Source organism: Cheilinus undulatus, linkage group 2 (assembly GCF_018320785.1).
Source record: "Cheilinus undulatus linkage group 2, ASM1832078v1, whole genome shotgun sequence".
Classification (NCBI taxonomy): Eukaryota; Metazoa; Chordata; class Actinopteri; order Labriformes; family Labridae; genus Cheilinus; species Cheilinus undulatus.
The window spans coordinates 5,673,581-5,692,499 of NC_054866.1; the positions used below are offsets into that span (position 1 = coordinate 5,673,581).

At 39.9% G+C, this 18,919-nt stretch overlaps 1 protein-coding gene across 12 annotated transcripts in view; it reads left to right on the plus strand.

Moving 5' to 3' along the window:
* mecom (MDS1 and EVI1 complex locus) overlaps window positions 1-18,919 on the plus strand; it is a 354,218-nt gene that overhangs the window by 124,831 nt on the left and 210,468 nt on the right. For all 12 annotated transcript variants that reach the window (XM_041803416.1, XM_041803375.1, XM_041803393.1 and 9 more), the window contains exon 2: window positions 1-194. This exon is cut by the window's left edge and continues 153 nt beyond it. In XM_041803416.1, coding sequence (XP_041659350.1) covers window positions 1-194 — 194 coding nt within the window. The remainder of the gene's footprint in view (window positions 195-18,919) is intronic.

Below are 18,919 nucleotides of genomic sequence, written 5' to 3' on the forward strand. Positions count from 1 at the left end.
CTTTCCGACATCCCAGTGTCTTCTTCTCCCGGGAAGATCCGAGCGTTCCCCTGGACTTTGAACTGCGAGAGTCAGCTATTCCGGGTGGAGGCTTTGGCATCTGGAGCAAAAGGAGGGTAAATGTTGGAGAGCGCTTTGGACCATATGAAGGAGAGCACAGGCCTCATCTGAGGGACCCCACACAAGGCTGGGAGGTAGGAACATCGAAAAGAAATACTGAAGAGTTTTAAGGTTCATTCTTGATCAGTAATGGTTGCTTTGTGGAGTCTGTACCTCCATTTCAGAGCTGGGCACTGTTAATCAAACTCTTCACTACTAATTTGCTATTTTTTTCTTAAACTCAATGGAAACTAACATTCATCCATCAAAATTATTTACCAAACTGCTGTATTTAAGTATCGCACCATACATCGCTAGAAAGTTCTGATTCAAACCATGATAAAGTCCAACCAACATAGCAGACAAAATCAACGCCTCCAATACTTTTAAATGAGCTATTCATTGTTTTATCATGATTTTAGTAAGTTTGATTGACCTTTATTTTAACTACCTCAGAGCAGTGGAAAGGTTTCGGTACTAGACCTTCATCAGGCAGTGTTAAGGCTGTTTGCCTCAACCTCAGAGCAGACAGACCCTAGTGCCCCTTTTAAATCCTCAGCGCCCCCCCATAGGGGTCCCTGGACCCCAGGTTTGAAACCACTGGATTAGTAGACACAGCAAGGCAGCAGCAGGGATCCCAGGGTTTGCAGGGTTCATGGAACACTTAAACATAATTTGGCACCAGACTCTGGCTGATAATGTAGAGAATTGGGATTTACACATAGTATTGTTTTTAGATCTTGCAAACGTATTTTTGGTTCAGTTCTCAGTTTGGGTAATGTTTGATTTCTTTCCAGGCAAATAATGGGGGGTTAGGGAATTCTTCACTGAACACTGATCCGTCCTGTAGGGCACACATATCTAGTGTTTAAAGTACTCGCTGAACTTCCATCAGAAGCTCTACCATACTCTATGGTCACAGTATCCTAAGAGCCTGGTGTAAAGCAGTGGGGATCCTGATTCCCAAGGAGAAGGAGTCCTCTGCTTTGAGCCAGTTTCTTACCATCTCACTCCTAAATGTGTAGGGGAAGGTTCTGTTTAATATCATGGCACAGAGGTAATCTAGTCATTTAGAAACTAATAGATTAATTGACACAACAATGCAGAAAGTAGAGATCCATGGTTTTGCAGGGTTCATAGAACACATGAGCACGAGTTGGCACCAGAATCAGGCAGTTAATGTCAAGAACAGGTATTAACACATAGTGTTTTTAGATCTTGCAAATGCGTTTGGGTCAGTACCTTGTCATCTGATCTGGATGGTGTTTGATTCTTTAGAAGTAAATAGTAAAGGGTTAGGGATTTCTTCACTGAACGCTGATCCCACCTCTGAAAAACTGAGTCCTTGAAGTAAAAATACAAGCTCTACTGCATTCTCCTGATTATAATATTCCAATAAAATTGATCCTGCTGCCTGAAAGGGTCCCCACTGTCCAAACCCAGGAGAAATTTTACAAGCACCCAAGGCAGAGACGGGCATTTTGGCTAATTATTCAGTATGCTCTCTTAATGATCTACATTGTAAATTATGTAAACAGAAACTGGATTTTACTGGGTTAAAGGTTTTAATGATCACATTAACTAAACGTAAAATTGATTATGAAAAGTACTTTATGCTGATAATTCAGGATTAACAGTTTAAAGGATGTACTGCATATGCAGAAGTCATCGTCACAGTGATGTTTCATAAACGCTCTGAATATCCTGAGTAAACCTTTTCTGCACTCTTTTCTGTACTGATTTCATGTTAAACCACAGCAGTGGGTGGATTTTTCTCTGCTTGCTCAAACTTTGGCTCATGCTTACGTGTGAAGAAATTCTCCAACAGTAGTAGCACACTCTCTGACAAAGGGGGGTTTCCCATGGCTAATATACCCTTTAGCATTCACATCAGTCCTGGTTTTATTTCCTCCAGTGGCGTCATGCACACATTTAGCCCAGTGACCACAGGGCTGTTGTTGCTGTTTGTTGCCCAGTGATGTAATGTTAGCTCACAGCCATCGGAGAGAAGGCAGTCGAGGTTTTGCTCTTAACTCAATTAAAATGAAAAGCCATAAATCCCCTTTTCATCCTGGTTAGGGACCCACTGCGGCCGTTGGCAAATCACATATTGGTCAGCCGGCACAAAAAATCGAAGGCAGGGTCACGGGACAATGTCAAAGGTTAGCTGTGGTCTCAGTCAGTGTCAGGCTAGTTTGGTTTTATGAGGCAGGAATAAGAGGCTGGCGGAGTATCCGCTTCATTTAGCCTCCAGAAATAGATCTGCTAATTTGGATGTGAGGATTTATCCCTTTATATTCCAGCTTTTGTCCCTTTGTCAGATGGAGGAAAGCTCATCAGGAATCGCTGACCATGCAATCATGTAGTGAAAGTAAATAAAAACAGGATTAATTACAAGAGTCTTTATCATATTTGATCTTTTCAGCCATGAGGAGTTCATCTTAATGCTGCATGTTTACTGAGAATGTGTTGGCAGAGTATTAACACTGGTCTGTGTGTTTAAGGACTAAATAGTCTTTTATTTTGAAATAAGAAATTTAACATCAAGAAACAAGCTAATACTACCTTATATAAACAAGAAAGCAAAATTAGAGAAAAGACTGCCCTGAGTGCTTTCAGGAAGTTTGACATCAAATTGAGAATCAAGAAACAGAAAGAAAAACACAATTTTTAATTCTCAGTCTTTTCTGTCTTGTTTTTCATTTTCTGTTTTTCTTTTTTTCCCATCAAAAGAATAAAATAAAAAGAAATCAAAAACGGTTCACTATTCACCACATTGTTTTTATGTTTGGACTAAAAGAGAAAAACCTAAGAAAGAACACTGAGGATGTAACATTCTTTTTTTCACACATTTGTGTAACCTGGTGCAGGTGTTGTGAAAAAAGAATGCTACATCACCAGTGTTCTGTGCTTTGATCTTCTTTTCTTTGATCCTGAGCATAAACATGATAAGATGAAGAGCAACGAAACATGAAAGGAAAAACAAAAAACAGTTGGTAACTGGGGAAACTGCTTGTTTCTGGATTTTGGATTTTACATTTCAAAATAAAAATCTGTTGGCTGAAAAATACACACATGCACTGATCCTGCGAACTTCTAGCAGTTCAAAACTAAAATAAAACAAAAATAGAGGCTGTTCTCATTTTCTATTGTTTGTTAGTTTTTTTCCTTTTTTCTGTTTCTCTTTTATTTGTTTTTCCAAAATAAAAGAATCAAGAAAAAATGCTTTACACCATTTTTTTTTAATGTAAATATAAAAGATCAAAGAATGGAACAGTGATGATGTAAAATTATTTTACCCCCCCCCCCCCCCCTTATTTATGTCTTACAAAAAAAATTTAAAAATGAGACACAAAACAAAAACTGGAAAATAAATAAAAACTTTTTTTTTTTTTTTTTTGGTTATCTGTTTCTTGTTTTTCAATATTGAACTGTGTGAAAGGGTGCAGGGTCAGTGTATATGTATTTTTTCACCCAAAAGACTTTTATGTTGAAATGAAAAAATCAAAAAATCATGAAACTAACAGTTTCTCGATTACCATTTAACAAACAAGAAAGCAAAAAATTACATTTTTATCAAGAACCAGGAAGAATCGGTTTTTCATTTTACGAAATAAGAAAAGAAAATGAAAACTGTTTTGTTTTGAGGTCAAGGAAGAGAAAACGAAAAACCACCGCTGTTTTTCGTTTTCTTTCTGTTTTTCATTCGATCATTTTTATGTTCAGGATCAATTACAGGAAGACCAAAGAATGTAACACTGATGATGTAACATTGTGTTTCTCACAACACCCGCGCTAGGTCACACAAATGGGGGAAAAGAATGTTACATTACCAGTATTCCATTCTTTTATCTTCCTTTCTCTGATTCAGATATGAAAAATAAAGAGAGGAAAAACAAACCACCGTTGCAGTCGTCATTTGGAGACAACGTTGTGTGTTGATTTTGGATTTTTCATTTCAAAATAAAATTCGCTTTTCCAAAAAAAATACACATAAACACTGACCCTGGTGACTTTAGGCAGTTCAAAAGCTGAAAATCAAGAAAAATAATACTGATATACAAACTGTTTTTCATCTGTTGTTTTTGGTTTCTTTTTCTCGTTTTTCGATTTTCAGTTCCTCTGTCTTTGTTTTCCAAAAAACGAAAGGAAAAATGTTGGGTGCTGGTTTGGCTTGGTGGGTAGGGTTGGTGCTCACATACAGAGACTGTGGTCTTCTAAGCATTAGTCATGTGATCCCAGAGATTCCTGGTCTCTGTTTGGTGCATGCTGTCCCCCCAGTCTCTCTCGCCATATTTCTGTCTTTCTTCAGCTGTCCTTCAAAATAAAAGCCCAAAAAAAAATCTTCAGGAAAAATAATTCCTCATTTTTCATATTATCATTCGTCTTATTTTAGATCAACAATGAAATCTCAAAGAATAGAACACTTGTGATGTAACATTCTGTTTTTCACAGCATCTGCTCGAGGTCACACAAATGGAAAAAAGAATGTTACATCACTAGTGCTCTGTTCTTTTATCTTCCTTTGTTAAGAGAAAAAACGTGAAAAAACGAAGCACCTTTTCAACAGTATTCAGGAAACTGCTTTGTTTCTTGATTTTCTGATTCTTCATTTCAAAATAAAACCTGGTTGGCCATTAAAGACACTGACCAACATTCGGCTCATATAAATAGTTTTGGATTTGGCCTGTTGCTCCATGGGTTTGGATCATGGCAGATTACGCAGCCCATCAGCTCTGACTCAGTGGTTTTGGCTCAAACCGAAGCAGAATAAATGTCTTATTTCACTCTGAACTACTTTTCTCCGGGATACGACTTCTCCCACTTTATCAACTGCTGGGTGAGACCCAATATATAAATGTCTCCTTAATTGAAGTGAGGGGAAAAACTCTTCATTTGAGCCCATTTTCATAACACAATATCTTAATAAAAAGACTTTTTCCCTCTAGAGGAGATTTACAGCCGGTTAAACGTGCTCTCTGGTTATTCTTTTTCCCAGGGAAGGAAATAAAGGAAAAAGAGGTTTCATGAATTTTAATCCGGCGGTAATTTATGGGGGGCTTGAATAATAATATGTATTTAAAAAGCTGAGGAGCAGGGATGTGAGCGTGCATGTGTGGTGCGTCTGGGGCAGGCGGGTGGGGGGACGGGGGGAAAGATGGGATCCCGGCGAGGCAGCACTGTATCACAGTGTTTAATTACCGAGCTGACAGCGAGCCATAACTCTTTCCATTAAGTAAATAAGTTGTAAAGAATTTATGATGAAATGCCACATTATTCAGAATGGATATTCAGTGATGACATCCCTCTGCATTAAATATGGTAAACGCCATTAAGCCCTCCCGACCCCCCCTTTCTCCCATGCCCACCCATTTACCATCCCGCACCCCCCCTCCTCCTCCCGCCTGCAAACCGTCAATATGCCAATAAGCCTGTGCAGGGTCTGTAAAAATAAAATTGATTTGGTAAATGTGAGTTAAGATAGATATGTTTGCTTTCATCATCAATTCTGCACGCCGCGGCGAGGTGATGTCACCGACTGGGGAATGCTAAAGTGGAGCGCTCCCATCTGGAGCGTTTGATGGAGGGCCCTGAGCGGCCCTGGCCAGTGGTGACAGACTGGGGGAAGTTTGTCACCAGGGAGGCCAGCGCTCCTCGGCGCCATCACCATAAATTTGGGGGCTTTATTCATAAAGGGGGAGAGTGAGTTATGGCGCCCGTGATGCTTTATGAATACAGGAATGGTGACTTATGGGAAAGATAGCTTCGGTAAATAAGAGGTAGAGAGGCAGCGAGCACGGCTCTGTCAGCCTGAGATGCTCACCTATGCTGGCGTATGCAGAGCGGAGTGCTGACGGCGCTGACGCTCTTCTGCTCGCCAGTGTGTGTCCGTGTGCCTGCATGCATCTGTGTTTGTGAGATGACAGAACAATTATCAAGTGAGTTTCAGAAGTTTATGTTTTTAAGTTTCACCTTGTTCTGAGTAAAAAAAAGATGAAAAGTTTGACAGAATTCTCAAAAGGGATTTTAACCCATTGTGGATATTCAGATACCAAGTGGAAATCCTTCATAATTAAAGTGGATGCATCTCAGTGTGTACTGAAAACAGTTTGTTATCAGCTCAGCCTGTATGCAGAGGTGGTCTGGGATGTCTTTACCTGAACTGGTTTGGTTAAAGCCCACCCCACCAAGTGAAGTGACCTGCAGTATTCCTCCAGTAAATAAAAAGCAGGGTTGTAAATTTGCCTCCCTCAGGTGGGAGTTGCAGCTCTTTTTAGAGATCTGTGTTGTTTGTCTCTACTCAGTTATAAGAACCAGTCTCCTGGCTTCCAAACATCTTTTCATTTGGTTCCGTTTTACCTTTTAATATCTAAAACAGCATCAAAAATGGAATAAAAAGAAACTGTCTCTCAAACAGGAAGTAAATCCTGTTGTTCATAAAAAGATGCCGCCTCTTTGAACCAGCTCGCTCGTGAACGACACATCACAAGTCCCTTGTAAGTAAGGATGGGAATTGATATTGATGCTATTATCGATTCAATTTTTGTATCCATTCCTTTATCAATTTCTTGCTGGGAATTTTCTCTTTGGAAAAAGTAGATTTATAACCTTGCAAAGCAGATGGATTCACCCGTTTCCGTGTTTCTCACTGGTGAATCCATCTTGCAGAGCCTCATCTGAACAGTTTGGGCCTGGTTAGAAAGCAACAGAACCAATCAGGGACGAGTGGCAGTACTTTGAGGCTTGGTGGGATCGTGATGTAAGCAATATGGCGGAAGACATTAGCGTGGATTGACGACATTTCTTCATTAGAAGAAGAACAAAGAACAGCAGTGAGTTGTTTCCTTTTCAGAAACGACAAAGGTGGTGTACTGACATGACTACAGTCGCCATGGTTCACGTTAGCGCACCTCGGTAACGGTTATGTAACGTGTTTTGTTGCTCTGATTGGATGTGTGAAACAAATCCATCTGGCGTGTCAGGTTAGTAGATTTATAGATTTTCACAGTTTTAAACTCATGTTATTTTGAGTCTTTTTCTCTCTGAACAGGATGTATGCCACCTTCAGCGAGAGTCAGTGACCAGCACACTTTTATTACTGGCTTTAATAAACAGTTTTGATGACTAAAAATGTTGAACATCAAGTGTTGGGGCGAAAAACATGCTAAAATATACAAAAACTCAATGTTTTGTTGGAATTGTTTCAGTTAAAACAAACTGCTCTCTGAAACTTTAATCTCTGAACTTGAATCAGAATACGATGCTACTGCTAATTTTCAAAAATAGATAAAATAAATATAAAACTAGTATATGGATCCCAGATCTCTGGAAATATCAAAATTAATTCAAATCTTGTACAGAATTAACAGTTCCTGTGCAAAGAAGTTGACACATGCATTGTATAAAATCACTGTTGACAGACATTGCACGTCAACGTCTGCGTCATTTTTTTTGAGAAATGAAGCCAAACTTTTGACAGCTTTAGCCTGTTTTTGTGACTTTACACCATATTTGCTTCCTCAACTTTTGATGCTCTTTTGTTTGTTCTTTCTTTCTTCACTGCCTCTAGCGGGGCTGTGTTTTCAAGGCACTTGGAAGTAAGGCATTGACAAGAGAATCATTAAAGGGATTCTTCAACATTTTGGCAAATTCGCCCTCTTCCATAATTCCTTGCTAATACTAGTAGGTTTGTTTCCTTCAGTTGTCAGTGCAAGCTGTTTCTAGATCTGGGGGACCGTTAAACCAGCTGCACAGCTAACGCTATGGAAGCAGATGGAATTTTTTGCTTTCCCTCATCAAACTCATCAAATACACAATCCAACAACTCACAAACACTCTCGTGGACAAGTTGTGACCTGCACATTCACCACACTATGAAATAATAACGTATAATTATGTAACATTACGACACATGAAGCAAATACTAGAACTATTTCTTGAGTAAACCACTGTGCGGAGTGACACAGTGCAGCAGCCATGTCTGGAGCGTAGTTCCGGCTTTGTATTTAACTTTAAAACATCTCCGTCTCGTAATGTTCCATGATTATTTCATAGCGTGGTGAATGTACAGGTCACAACTTGTCCACGAGAGTGTTTTGGAGTTGTTGGATTGTGTATTTGATGAGTTTGATGAGGGAAAGCAAAAAATTCCATCTGCTTCCATAGCGTTAGCTGTGCAGCTGGTATATCGGTCCCCCCAGATCTAGAAACAGCTTTCACCGACATCTAAAGGAAACAAACCTGTTACTAAGACTATAGGAATTATGCAATGGGCGAATGTGCCAAAATGTTGAAGTATCCCTTTAATACTGAATGTAAATGATGTCAGTGGATTGAACCAACTGCAGCCAGTTTTAAACTGGAGCATGTTCTTGATTCCCATCCCTGCTTGTAAGTTGTTGCCTTACATTGAGTTGTCATTTCAATCTAACTACCATCTAACAGATTTATCTACTAAGCAGTATACCACATTGAAAGCATGTTCATGATAACATGAGGGCAAAAAGCTGTTAAAAAGGCACGGCCTATTCTCTTAGCTCATGGCTAATGAGTTACAAAAAATTTCAGCAATCATTAAAACACAAACCTTCCCCTTATGTTGACTGTCCTTTGATGGCAACTACGGCCTACTATTTAACAAAAATGGAGGGAAACAGCCCCCAACGTCCCCAGCTTCTCTAACATTCAACCCTTTGTATTTGACAAAATGAGGGAGAAAAGCGGTTAAAAAGGGAGTGTAAGCCTCTTAGCTCTCTACTAACGAGTTAAGACCAATGGTCTTCCCCTTGTGTCAACTTTCCTTATTTTGGCAACTATGGCCCCCAAAAACGGAGTGAAACAGTTCCAATGTTCCCAGCTTCACCAACATTCCTTCCTCTGTCTTTGATGATGTAATCCTTTAAGCTTGTAAAACATTCCATCCTCTGCCTTTAATGATATCATCCTCTAGTAGCTTTTACAAAAATGATGTTATCCTTTGTTGATAAATTATTCCTTCCTTCTCTTTTGCATGTGGGCTAATCTCAGTTATCATTTCAGTCTAACCAGTACACAAGATTTATCTGCTGATTCGTTTTTTTGGTGTGTCCTTTAATAATTTCTTTATGACAAAATGAGGGAGAAATGTTGCTAAAAAGGCAGTGTTGTCGTCCTTTAAAAATAACATTCCGTCCTCTGCCTTTGATGATGTCATCCTGTAATAGACTTTACAAGGTGATGTCACCCTTTAAAGCTGATAGAACATTCTTTCCTCTGCCTTTGATGTCATCCTCTAATAGATTTTAACAAGGTGATATCATCCTTTAAAAATAGAACATTCCCTCCTCTGCCTTTGATGACGTCATGTTTTAATAAACTTTAACAAGGTGATCTCATCCTTTAAAAATAGAACATTCCGTCCTCTGACTTTGATGACATCATCTTTTAATAGACTTTCACAAGGGGATCTCATCCTTTAAAAATAGAACATTCCGTCCTCTGTCTTTGATGACATCATCTTTTAGTAGGCTTTAGAAAGATGATGTCATCCTTTAGAGCTTATAAAACATTCCATCCTTGCCTCTTGCATGCAGGCCATTCCAAATCCTTAGTTGTCATTTCAGTCTAACCAGATTTAGCTACTAAGTAGTTTTCCATCTTGTCCTTTAAAAGCATGTTTACAAAAAAATGAGGAAGAAAAGCTGTTAAAGAGGCACCGCTCGTAGCTCATGGCTAATTGGTCCCCATTCATTCTTATCAGCAGCAGCTTCACTGCACACAGTATGTAGGGATATTGAGCTACCAAGCCACAGAGATGATGTATGGGCTGTTGTTTAAATAAGAGGAGGGACGGTGAGTTCTGATATCAGGTCACTGAGATGGATTTCTAATGAGGAGTATGGACGTACGGACTAAAGTGGGTGTCTAAATAACCATAATGGATCATTAATGCTAAATGTAAATATTAAAGCATTTTAAAAACAAAGTCTAGCATCTAGTAACCTGCACTAAATATTTTAAACATTAACCGAGAAATAAAGGATAAGTTGGTATTTATCCGGCCCTGAAATAACGATCATAACAAAAGCTAAAAAGCATGAACAGCAAAAAGTTAAATTCCATCTTTAAGTGCAGATTAAAATGAGGCAGCCTGTGCAGCTTTAGCATTTATTTCTTCATGCCTTGGCTGCAAACGCTCTTTAACGCCTGGATGCCCACTAGTCCATATTCTGCTGTCTCTCTCTCTGAGTCGTTAGGCACATTGAAATTCAAACTCCATTTGTGTGCGTCCTCTTCTCAGCAGCAGCAACAATAAGACAGAGGGCTAGAATCAGGGAGAGAGTTATCCACCACTCAATGAGCCTTTGGGTCAGCCCAAACTCGCAGCCCCACGGGATTATGGGTCTTGTGCTTAGAAAGCTGGGTGCCTCCTGCTGTAGGAGCGATGGGCGGAGCAGGTTAGGGGTGCGAGAGGGGTTGGGATGGTGAGTGGGGCGGGACAGGGGCGCTTAGGGCCTTTGTGCACCTCTTGAGTGAGAGGCAGAGGTGGAGGTGGAGGCGGTGGGGAGATGCTGGAGGAGATTAGCAGGGATGCTGAATGGGAGTAGAGGATTAGATGGCTGGGCAGGACCTGTCTCCTCAACCTCCTCATCCTGAGAGGATGGGAGGATGGAGGCAGATGACAGGATGGACCAGACCATCATTCTAATGAGGACTGAAAACTTTTTACTCATAATGATTCTGCACAGTTAGTGTGTTTATGCTATTTAATTTGAGATTATCCATGACCATGAAAAATAAAATAAATAGAAGTACAGATAAATGATCCCTCACACATAAAAGCAGCTGTTGTCTACAAACAGGTTGAGGTCAGGGTTCTTTGCGGGCCAGTCAAGTTGTTCCACATCAAATCATGTCTTTTATAGTCATGGCTTTGTGCTCTGGGGCACAGTCATGTTGGAATAGAAAAGGGCCTTCCCCAAACTGATTCCACAAAGTTGGAAGCATAGCATTGTCCTGGTCTGCTTGAGCATTAAGACTGGCCTTCACTGGAGATAAGGGGCCTAGACCAAACCCTGAAAAACAGCCCCATACCATTATCCCTCCACCAAACTTAACAGCTGGCACCATGCAGTCAGACAGGTAACGCTCTCCTGGCATCCTCCAAACCCAGACTTGCCAGTCTGACTGCCAAACAGAGAACTGGAAGTGGAAGTTAAGAACTATTCAGCAATGGAATCAGTAGTGTTGGCAACTTTTATGCTCCATGCATCTTAGCAGTCTCGACCCTGTTCTGTGATTTTACGTGGTCTTCTGCTGCATGGCTGAGTTGCTGTTGTTCCTAAACGCTTCCACTTTCCACTTAAGGTTCACTGTGAAATATCCAGCAGGGATGCATTTTCCCAAACTGTCTTATTGGAACAGTGGCATCCATCACAGTACCACGCTCGAAGTCACTAAAGAACAACCCATTTACAATCACAAATGTGTGCAACTGGAGACTGCATGGATGGATCCTTGATTTCATACACCTGTGGCAAAAGGTCTGATTGAAACACCCAAAATAAAAAATTGCAGGTGTGGCCAAATATTTTTGTCCATATAGTGTATGTCCTCAATGTTTTCAGTCTGTTTCTTGATGACTCTGATGAAGGCCACGAGGCAAAATATGTCTGTCTCATAAAGTTGTTCTCTAAACTTTTGTTCAAAGCCTGGTTGAGTGGTTGACTTCCTGGTTTCTTTAAAGAAACTCCTTTTGTTTGAGTGCTTTCAGTCTGAATATTTCCACGCTTAATTTGGCTTTACAACGAAACAAGTCACTTTTAGAGAGGTTTTTTGAAAGCTGTGATGCTGCCAGTCTGAAACATCATAAATGTGCTAAAGTAATGTAGCCTATACCAAGAACGGTTCATACCTGAGTTCCCATCATACATGCATCTGGAGTAAAAATAAGGAGAACAACAGCCAACAACTGCTGACTGACATGGACAATAAAAACAACAGGATCTATCATTGTCAAAGAAAAGTGTTATGGTTTAACAAGTGACCATGGTAACTGGTGAATACACCTCGAGTCCATCTGGGTCAACAACAGCTCTCAAAAACTTAAAGAGCCCCTTTTTTTAGTTATTCATTAAATTCATCTAAGCATGTATTAGACATAACATAAAATGTTGTTTTAACAGTCTTCTAACCATGAAAAACACTGACACATCCATTTGAAAGTTAGCATCGCCAAAGGTTTTATGTTCAGGGCCTGAGCACCGACCTTAGAGCGAGGACCCTAAAAGAATTCATCTTCTTTTGCCTTATTCCAGGAAATAAATTGCTAATTTTGAGGCCTTAACATACCCTAAAACTCACCAAATTTCACAGACGACTCAACCCTCATTTTTTTTTTTTTTAACATTTTACAGGTTTCACCTTTTAACGAACTAGTCCGAGGTACTTGATCTGATTTGCTCAAGTTTTTTTTTTTTTGCTTATTCTAGACAAGTCAGAGGTCTTAAGTTATAAAAAGCTTGAGTTTCCACCATAGGGTGGGGCCACAATCTGGCCCTGATGTTTGAATTCTGATTTTTTTTCTTCTACATCACTTGAAACTGTCTGCCCCAGTACACCATTCAATTTAGGATTATAATCTTTGGTCTTTTTATGAGTCATCATGACACCTGCAAAAAGCCTCTTGGACCCATATCAAAATTGCAACCAGCTTCATGTTAGTTTCAAAATAAGGGCCTTTTTATGGTGCTAACTGACTTTAACTTGTAATAACTTTTGGATGGATTACTCTGTGTTCTTCAAAATTTTGTGGCAAGACAACAGTCTGACTCTGAAGACGCCCTCATGCCTTTATCTCATCATAGCACTCCGCTACTGGCAACAGGAAGTGACACAAACGCCATTTGTTCATTCTGTTTACTGAAGCTATCAAGCTCAGATTACAAACAGAAGTCCTCAATATCTGTCCACAACACTGACATGTTTCATTGAAGAATTCTTCAATGCTCATAGCAAGCATTTCAATATCTCGCCATTTTCACAGGAAGTTGGTGCAACACTCATAAGAAACATCTGATTTGCTTTGAATCTCACATACACAATCAGGGTCTGCTCCTCTAGATAATCAAACATTAATTTCATGTTTTGCTGTAGCACCACCTACTGTAAGAAGCCAATAACAGCTTTAACTTACAATGTCCAATCTTCTTTTAAGTTTACATGATAAAAACATCAGTCCAGGCCTGATCACTTCTATATAGAAGCATCTCTTTGTAGCAAGGTATTTGACAGTTAAAGCACAAATTATTGCCTTCTATGTTTCAGGTTTAACTTTATGTGTTTAGATTATTGTCATTAGCTGGTGAAAAACATAGAGCTCCTGAGAGCACAGCAGACTGGCGTAGATGCTGGAATAACCACCTTAAAAGAAATAGGGAATGTGTGATGAATTGGGTTGATTCCGGATCTAGTTGTGACCCCCAGATTCAAATACTGGAAGATTCTCATCTCTTACAGTTATGCTGCTTTTCCATTAATGTTTATGGTATGTTTACATTGAAAGATGCAGATCTGACTCATGTATGTCTATGTTTGTGGACTGATCTGGCGGTGTGTTTGTTACACAGTCGAAACATCAAGAATCAAACACCCACAGATTCTGGATAGAGAGGGCATCCCACCTTTGCTGTTTTTTCTTACGTTTTACAGACCGTGAACTCTCACAGGGGTCAATCACAGAACCATGGGTTGTGTGTCAGTGTGTTGTATTTTGTGTTCCCAAACTCTCGTGCATGTGTGTAGCAGACAGAGTGTGAGAGCGTGGACGGAGGGCGTTTCGAGAGGGCGTGCTTTTTGTGCGCGGATAAGCCGCTGTCCTGAATGAATGCAGATGTCTCTGGCTGGCTGTCTGCCTGTCCCCCGTGCGCTGACGGCCCGTCACCTCGCTCTGTCACCAGGAGAAAGAGCCACTCTGGGTCCGGGCTCAAAGCCTCTTAATCCCCGAGCCCCCTGCCACATCCCATCCACTGTCAGCGGAGATGGCCCTGCCCACAGCAGCGCTTAGAAAGGCAGGCGCTGGGGATGAACCTCGCTGTCACTCACGCACCTCTCAATGGACACACATCCTCTCATTTTCTCACACTCGCATCGTAGTTTTTTTTTAGATTCAAAGTGAAAAAGTCTCCTGTGTGAATGGCGGTTGTCAGTGTATTGTACCGTGTGACCACAACGGCGGCACTGACATCATTGTGGGATCTGTTTGCTCTCATGAGAGGAGCACAGCCTGCGGCAGAGGCGCTGAGTACTAAAGAAGTCCTTCACCGAATACACTGAGGTCTCACTGGTACCTAATGAATGTTAGGAAGACAATGACAGGATGGTTTCTGTTTCTGAGCTGGGGATGACTGGGATACTTATCAGTTACTTATCTACATACAGGAACAACACGAGTGAAAATGATCATAGCTGAAAGGATGTTGGAATTCAGGCTACAACAGAAGATCTGTAAAGAAATTAAACTTGGGCGTCATCTATTTTGGACCTGTATTTTCGTCAGACTTTCCATGAAAACCTGCATTTGTGCTTAGATTTACTAAGTTGGCGCTCTAAATGTCTGCTTGCTCTTAAAATTTTAAGTGGCTTGCTAGTGCTCTAGCCATTCTGCTTTCTTTCAGGTTGATTCTGCATGTAAATGAAACTTCCAGTCTCTTACTTATCTCTATGCTTGCATGTAACTTTTACTGCATGCTTTTTCTTTTCTTTGACGAACCAACCAATAGAAAACAAGTACAGAATCGACCAATCATGTTTGCTCTGCTTGCTGTTGCCGTGCTGCTTTGATCTCACTAGAGTCCCAACATTCTATCACATACACACACTCATCTCAGTCAACTTCCAAGCCCTAGAAGCCCAACTCACTTCCTCCAACAGACTTCATTTTGGCTTTAAAAAGTAGACAGAATATTTAGCTATTTATGATGGATTCCATTTTTTTTTTTTGCTCTCTTACTAATTTTTTGTAATTACTGTTAAAGTTTGATGATGATTTGTATGTGATAGAATGTTGGGACTCTCTTAAGGCCCATTTATACTCCCTTTACATACGAAAAACAATCCGTCCTTTTCAAACGATGTTACCGTCACTGCTCTCATACTTCTACGCGTCCTTTACGTTGGCATGGATGTTAACCAATACATCCACCGGGGGCCAGAGTCAAAAGTTTATGACAACAGCAAACTCAAAAACAAACATGGCGACTGTGGAGGAGGTATCGATAATGTACCTCTTGCATAAAAAACAAAAACGGAGGCACCATTTCTAACCATCTCGCACACTTTTTCCTTAAAAAGTCCCGCCATTATTATTTCCTCTTCGTGTCTCATTAGAGCTACGTATCGGGTAGTGACAGCAACACTGCCCCCATGGTTTCCAGTGGTACTGCTCCGTTTGGCCCGTATCTGTAAGCTTTATTGAAACATGCAGAAATACGGATGAAAGGAACGCGGAGCACAGATAGAAGGCTCCGTCCGTATCCAGATCCATATTTAACGTTGAGCATAAATGGGCCTTTAGTGAGACCAAAGCAAACGTCTCATGGAGAACAGCATAGCAACAACCAGCAGAGCAAACATGATTGGTCCATGCTGTTACTATTTGCTGTTGATTGGGTCTTTAAAAAATCCAAGTGCAAAGATACATTTTGCACATTTTACATTTTGAAGAGAAAAGTCATAGCGAATGAGAGAAGAATGGTTTGAGCATCGGTGCAGGAAGTCTGAATGAGCAAGTAAAGATTTAGATTGTATAGAAAACCAAGGATGCAACCCACTTGGATGACTTGTGATGTGTTGTGAAATCAAATCAACTTGTTTGCATGATAGCTGTAATTAATGATTGTTGAGACCAGTAAAGATGCACAGCTCTACCACATTCCTTTGTGATCTTATTCTAATTATTGTGTACCTGTCAGAAAATTTCCTACTATTCCAACTCTAAAGCAAAGGTCAGCTTTTACCCAGATACCTGAGGATGTAGGGGAGCATGCTCAGAATGCTCCGTCTAGTTTGGGTCTGATACATACAAGAGTCACATTATCTGGGTGTTTTAGTGGGATTTTGATAGATCTGATTTAGCATGATTACAGCTGGACTAACATGTTAACGTGGTTTTAAACGTCCTCTTTTAGCTGGACTTAAACAATTATTCAGCCTTATTCTACCTGCATGTAAACTTGCTGAGTATCATGTCTCTGAACCTGCTGAGCTACAGAAACTATGCAGGCCTCTAACTCCCTCCACATGGCCCAGAGTGTGAAGCCTCCCTCCTGTTAACACGGCCCCATAATGCCTTCTGCCTTGTCTGCGTCCCTCCGGGTGTCTGTGAGAGTGATGAGCTTCCCAGTCGATGTAACTGGAGCTGGATTGTCTGCGACAGGGATGATGTCTGTTCAAAATCCCTAAGACAAAACAAGTCGGACCTCGTCTCCCAGCCTCCCAGTTGATGGGTAATCCCTTTCTTTGGGTTAATCTGTTGTTTGTTGTGCTTGTCCAGGCCGCTGTCTCTCTGTTTGTGTGTGTTCTGAGAGGTTATATTTATGATCTGAGCTCATCTAAGAGGAGAGAGAGGAGAAGTAGCTCAGTGACAAGAGGGTGGGGGATAAAGCTGAAGGGGATGGCACTATAAGGTGGTTTACGCTCTCCAGGAATATTTCTTTAGGGAATATGGATACAAAGTCAACCACACTGACATTACAACAACACTATGGAGTCATTATTGTTGCAAAACTTACCTGATTTTTCTTCAAACTTGCCATTAAAACCTGCCTTTGTGCTCTAAACCACCTCCTTGTACTCAGTTTTTGGATGGTTGAATAATTTGTCTTGTTTTTAATACTCTGAGACCAACACTGTCTTACATGACAAGAAGAGACGGGTATTTTAAAGGTAAATAATTTTTTAAAGGTTATGCTTTGGTCTTTTTTGCCTTTATTATGATAAGATGGCCTAAGAAACACTAGAAACCTGGGTAGAGAGTGGGGGCCAAGACTAGGAACTGTAAAAGTCAGATAGCTTTTGAACAATAAACTGTAGCCGCTCACTATTTTTTTTTTCTGGAAGCCATTTGTTTTTGCTGTTCTAATGATGCTATCCACACCTTTGTGGCTTTTACAGAATGTTTTCTTGTGAGCCTGGAACTTGGGTGACTTTCTGTGTTTTTTAAAGATGAAATTCACACCAGTAACGCTGATATTGAATGTCTTTTTTTAATCCATTTTTGATCTTGACTAAAAAACACTTCAGTCTAATTTTAGTCCATAAAAAGTCCCCACAATTTAGTTTTTCCTTTTAGTCCAAGCACCTATTTTCTTGCCTAAATCTGGTACCAAATCATGGTAATGTGTTCTCTGCACTCTGCTCAACCTGGGGTCCCTGCTTTCTACAGCTGAGAGACAGAAGAGATACAGATACATTGTTTTTTTGACAGATTTACCCAAAGTGGAGAAATACCACGGATTATAAATGTCCGATGAAAACTACATTACATTTTAGTCTAGTTTTGGTCATCTTGACAAAACTAAACTTAGTTTTGTCACTTTTAGTCATCCCAGATCTATTTTTGTTCGTCTCAGTCTGTTTTTTTCATGGAAAAAAAGGCTGTCGAGTGTCGACGAACATTTTTGGTCATAGTTTTAGTCGACGAAAAACACACAGGCCAATACAAAGAAGTGCAATGACTTTTTTTGAAAATATGTGAATATTTGCAAAAGATTTTTGGCACTGAAATTTTTTTCTTTTTACTTTCTGGCCCAAAAGACGAGTGAACAAAATTGTGCAAAAAAGTGTTAGTCATTATAGTTTACTGTGTGTCATGTAACATTTATTGAGTTTTAATTTCTGTTTTGTCTTTATAGACCCATAACTTTTTAAACGTTCAAGTGACATTACTGCAGTATACATATTTATAAAGCCCAGATCACCCTGTAAAAGGATGATTAGAGCTTGCAGTGCAGAACAGCTTTCTCATTTTACAAGCTTTAAGATGGTAAGTTCAGGCGAGACAAATATGTTGGGGCTTGAAGGGTTAAAGCCAAAATGAAGTCTGTGGGAGGGACTGGGTCGGAGCTGAAGGGCTTGGGAGTCGACTGAGATCGTGTGTGTAGGTGATAGAATGTTGGGACTCACTCAATACTTTTATTGATTTAAAACACTAAGATTAAAATGTTGACATACCCCTGAATGCATAGTGGTGAAATACTGACTTTAAATGCCCAACAGTCTAGTTCTAACATTCTAGTCTTGTTTTAGTCTCATTGCTGAAAACGAAACTTACTTTGATCACCACAGATCTGTTTTAACATAAGATAAACCTTTTATGATCCTTTATCAAGGAAAATTTGGTTATTACAGCAGCTCAATGGGGACTAGTAATTAGCAATATAAAATAGAAGTAAGAAATAAGAATGTGCATAGAATTCTTAAATACAATATAACAAAAATTAGCCATGATAATGATAACAATAACAGTATTTTTCACATATTTACATTTTAGCTAGTCTTAGTCTTGTCCTCATGGGAAAAAGTAGTCAACAGACATTTTTAGTGAAAGTTTTAGTTGCTGGAATCAACACTGTTGGGAGCTCTATTTATTTCTACTTTTATTGCAATTTAATAGACGTGAATACGCCAAAATGGGAACAAATCAAGAGTCATTTGGAAGCTGAAGGATTCTTTTCTGAGCTAATACTAGACATTTAGAAAATCTTTTAAAAACAGTATTTTTCATAGATATGGACAAAACCACACTTTTTTTTTAATGGCAGACTACAGCAGATCACGCCAG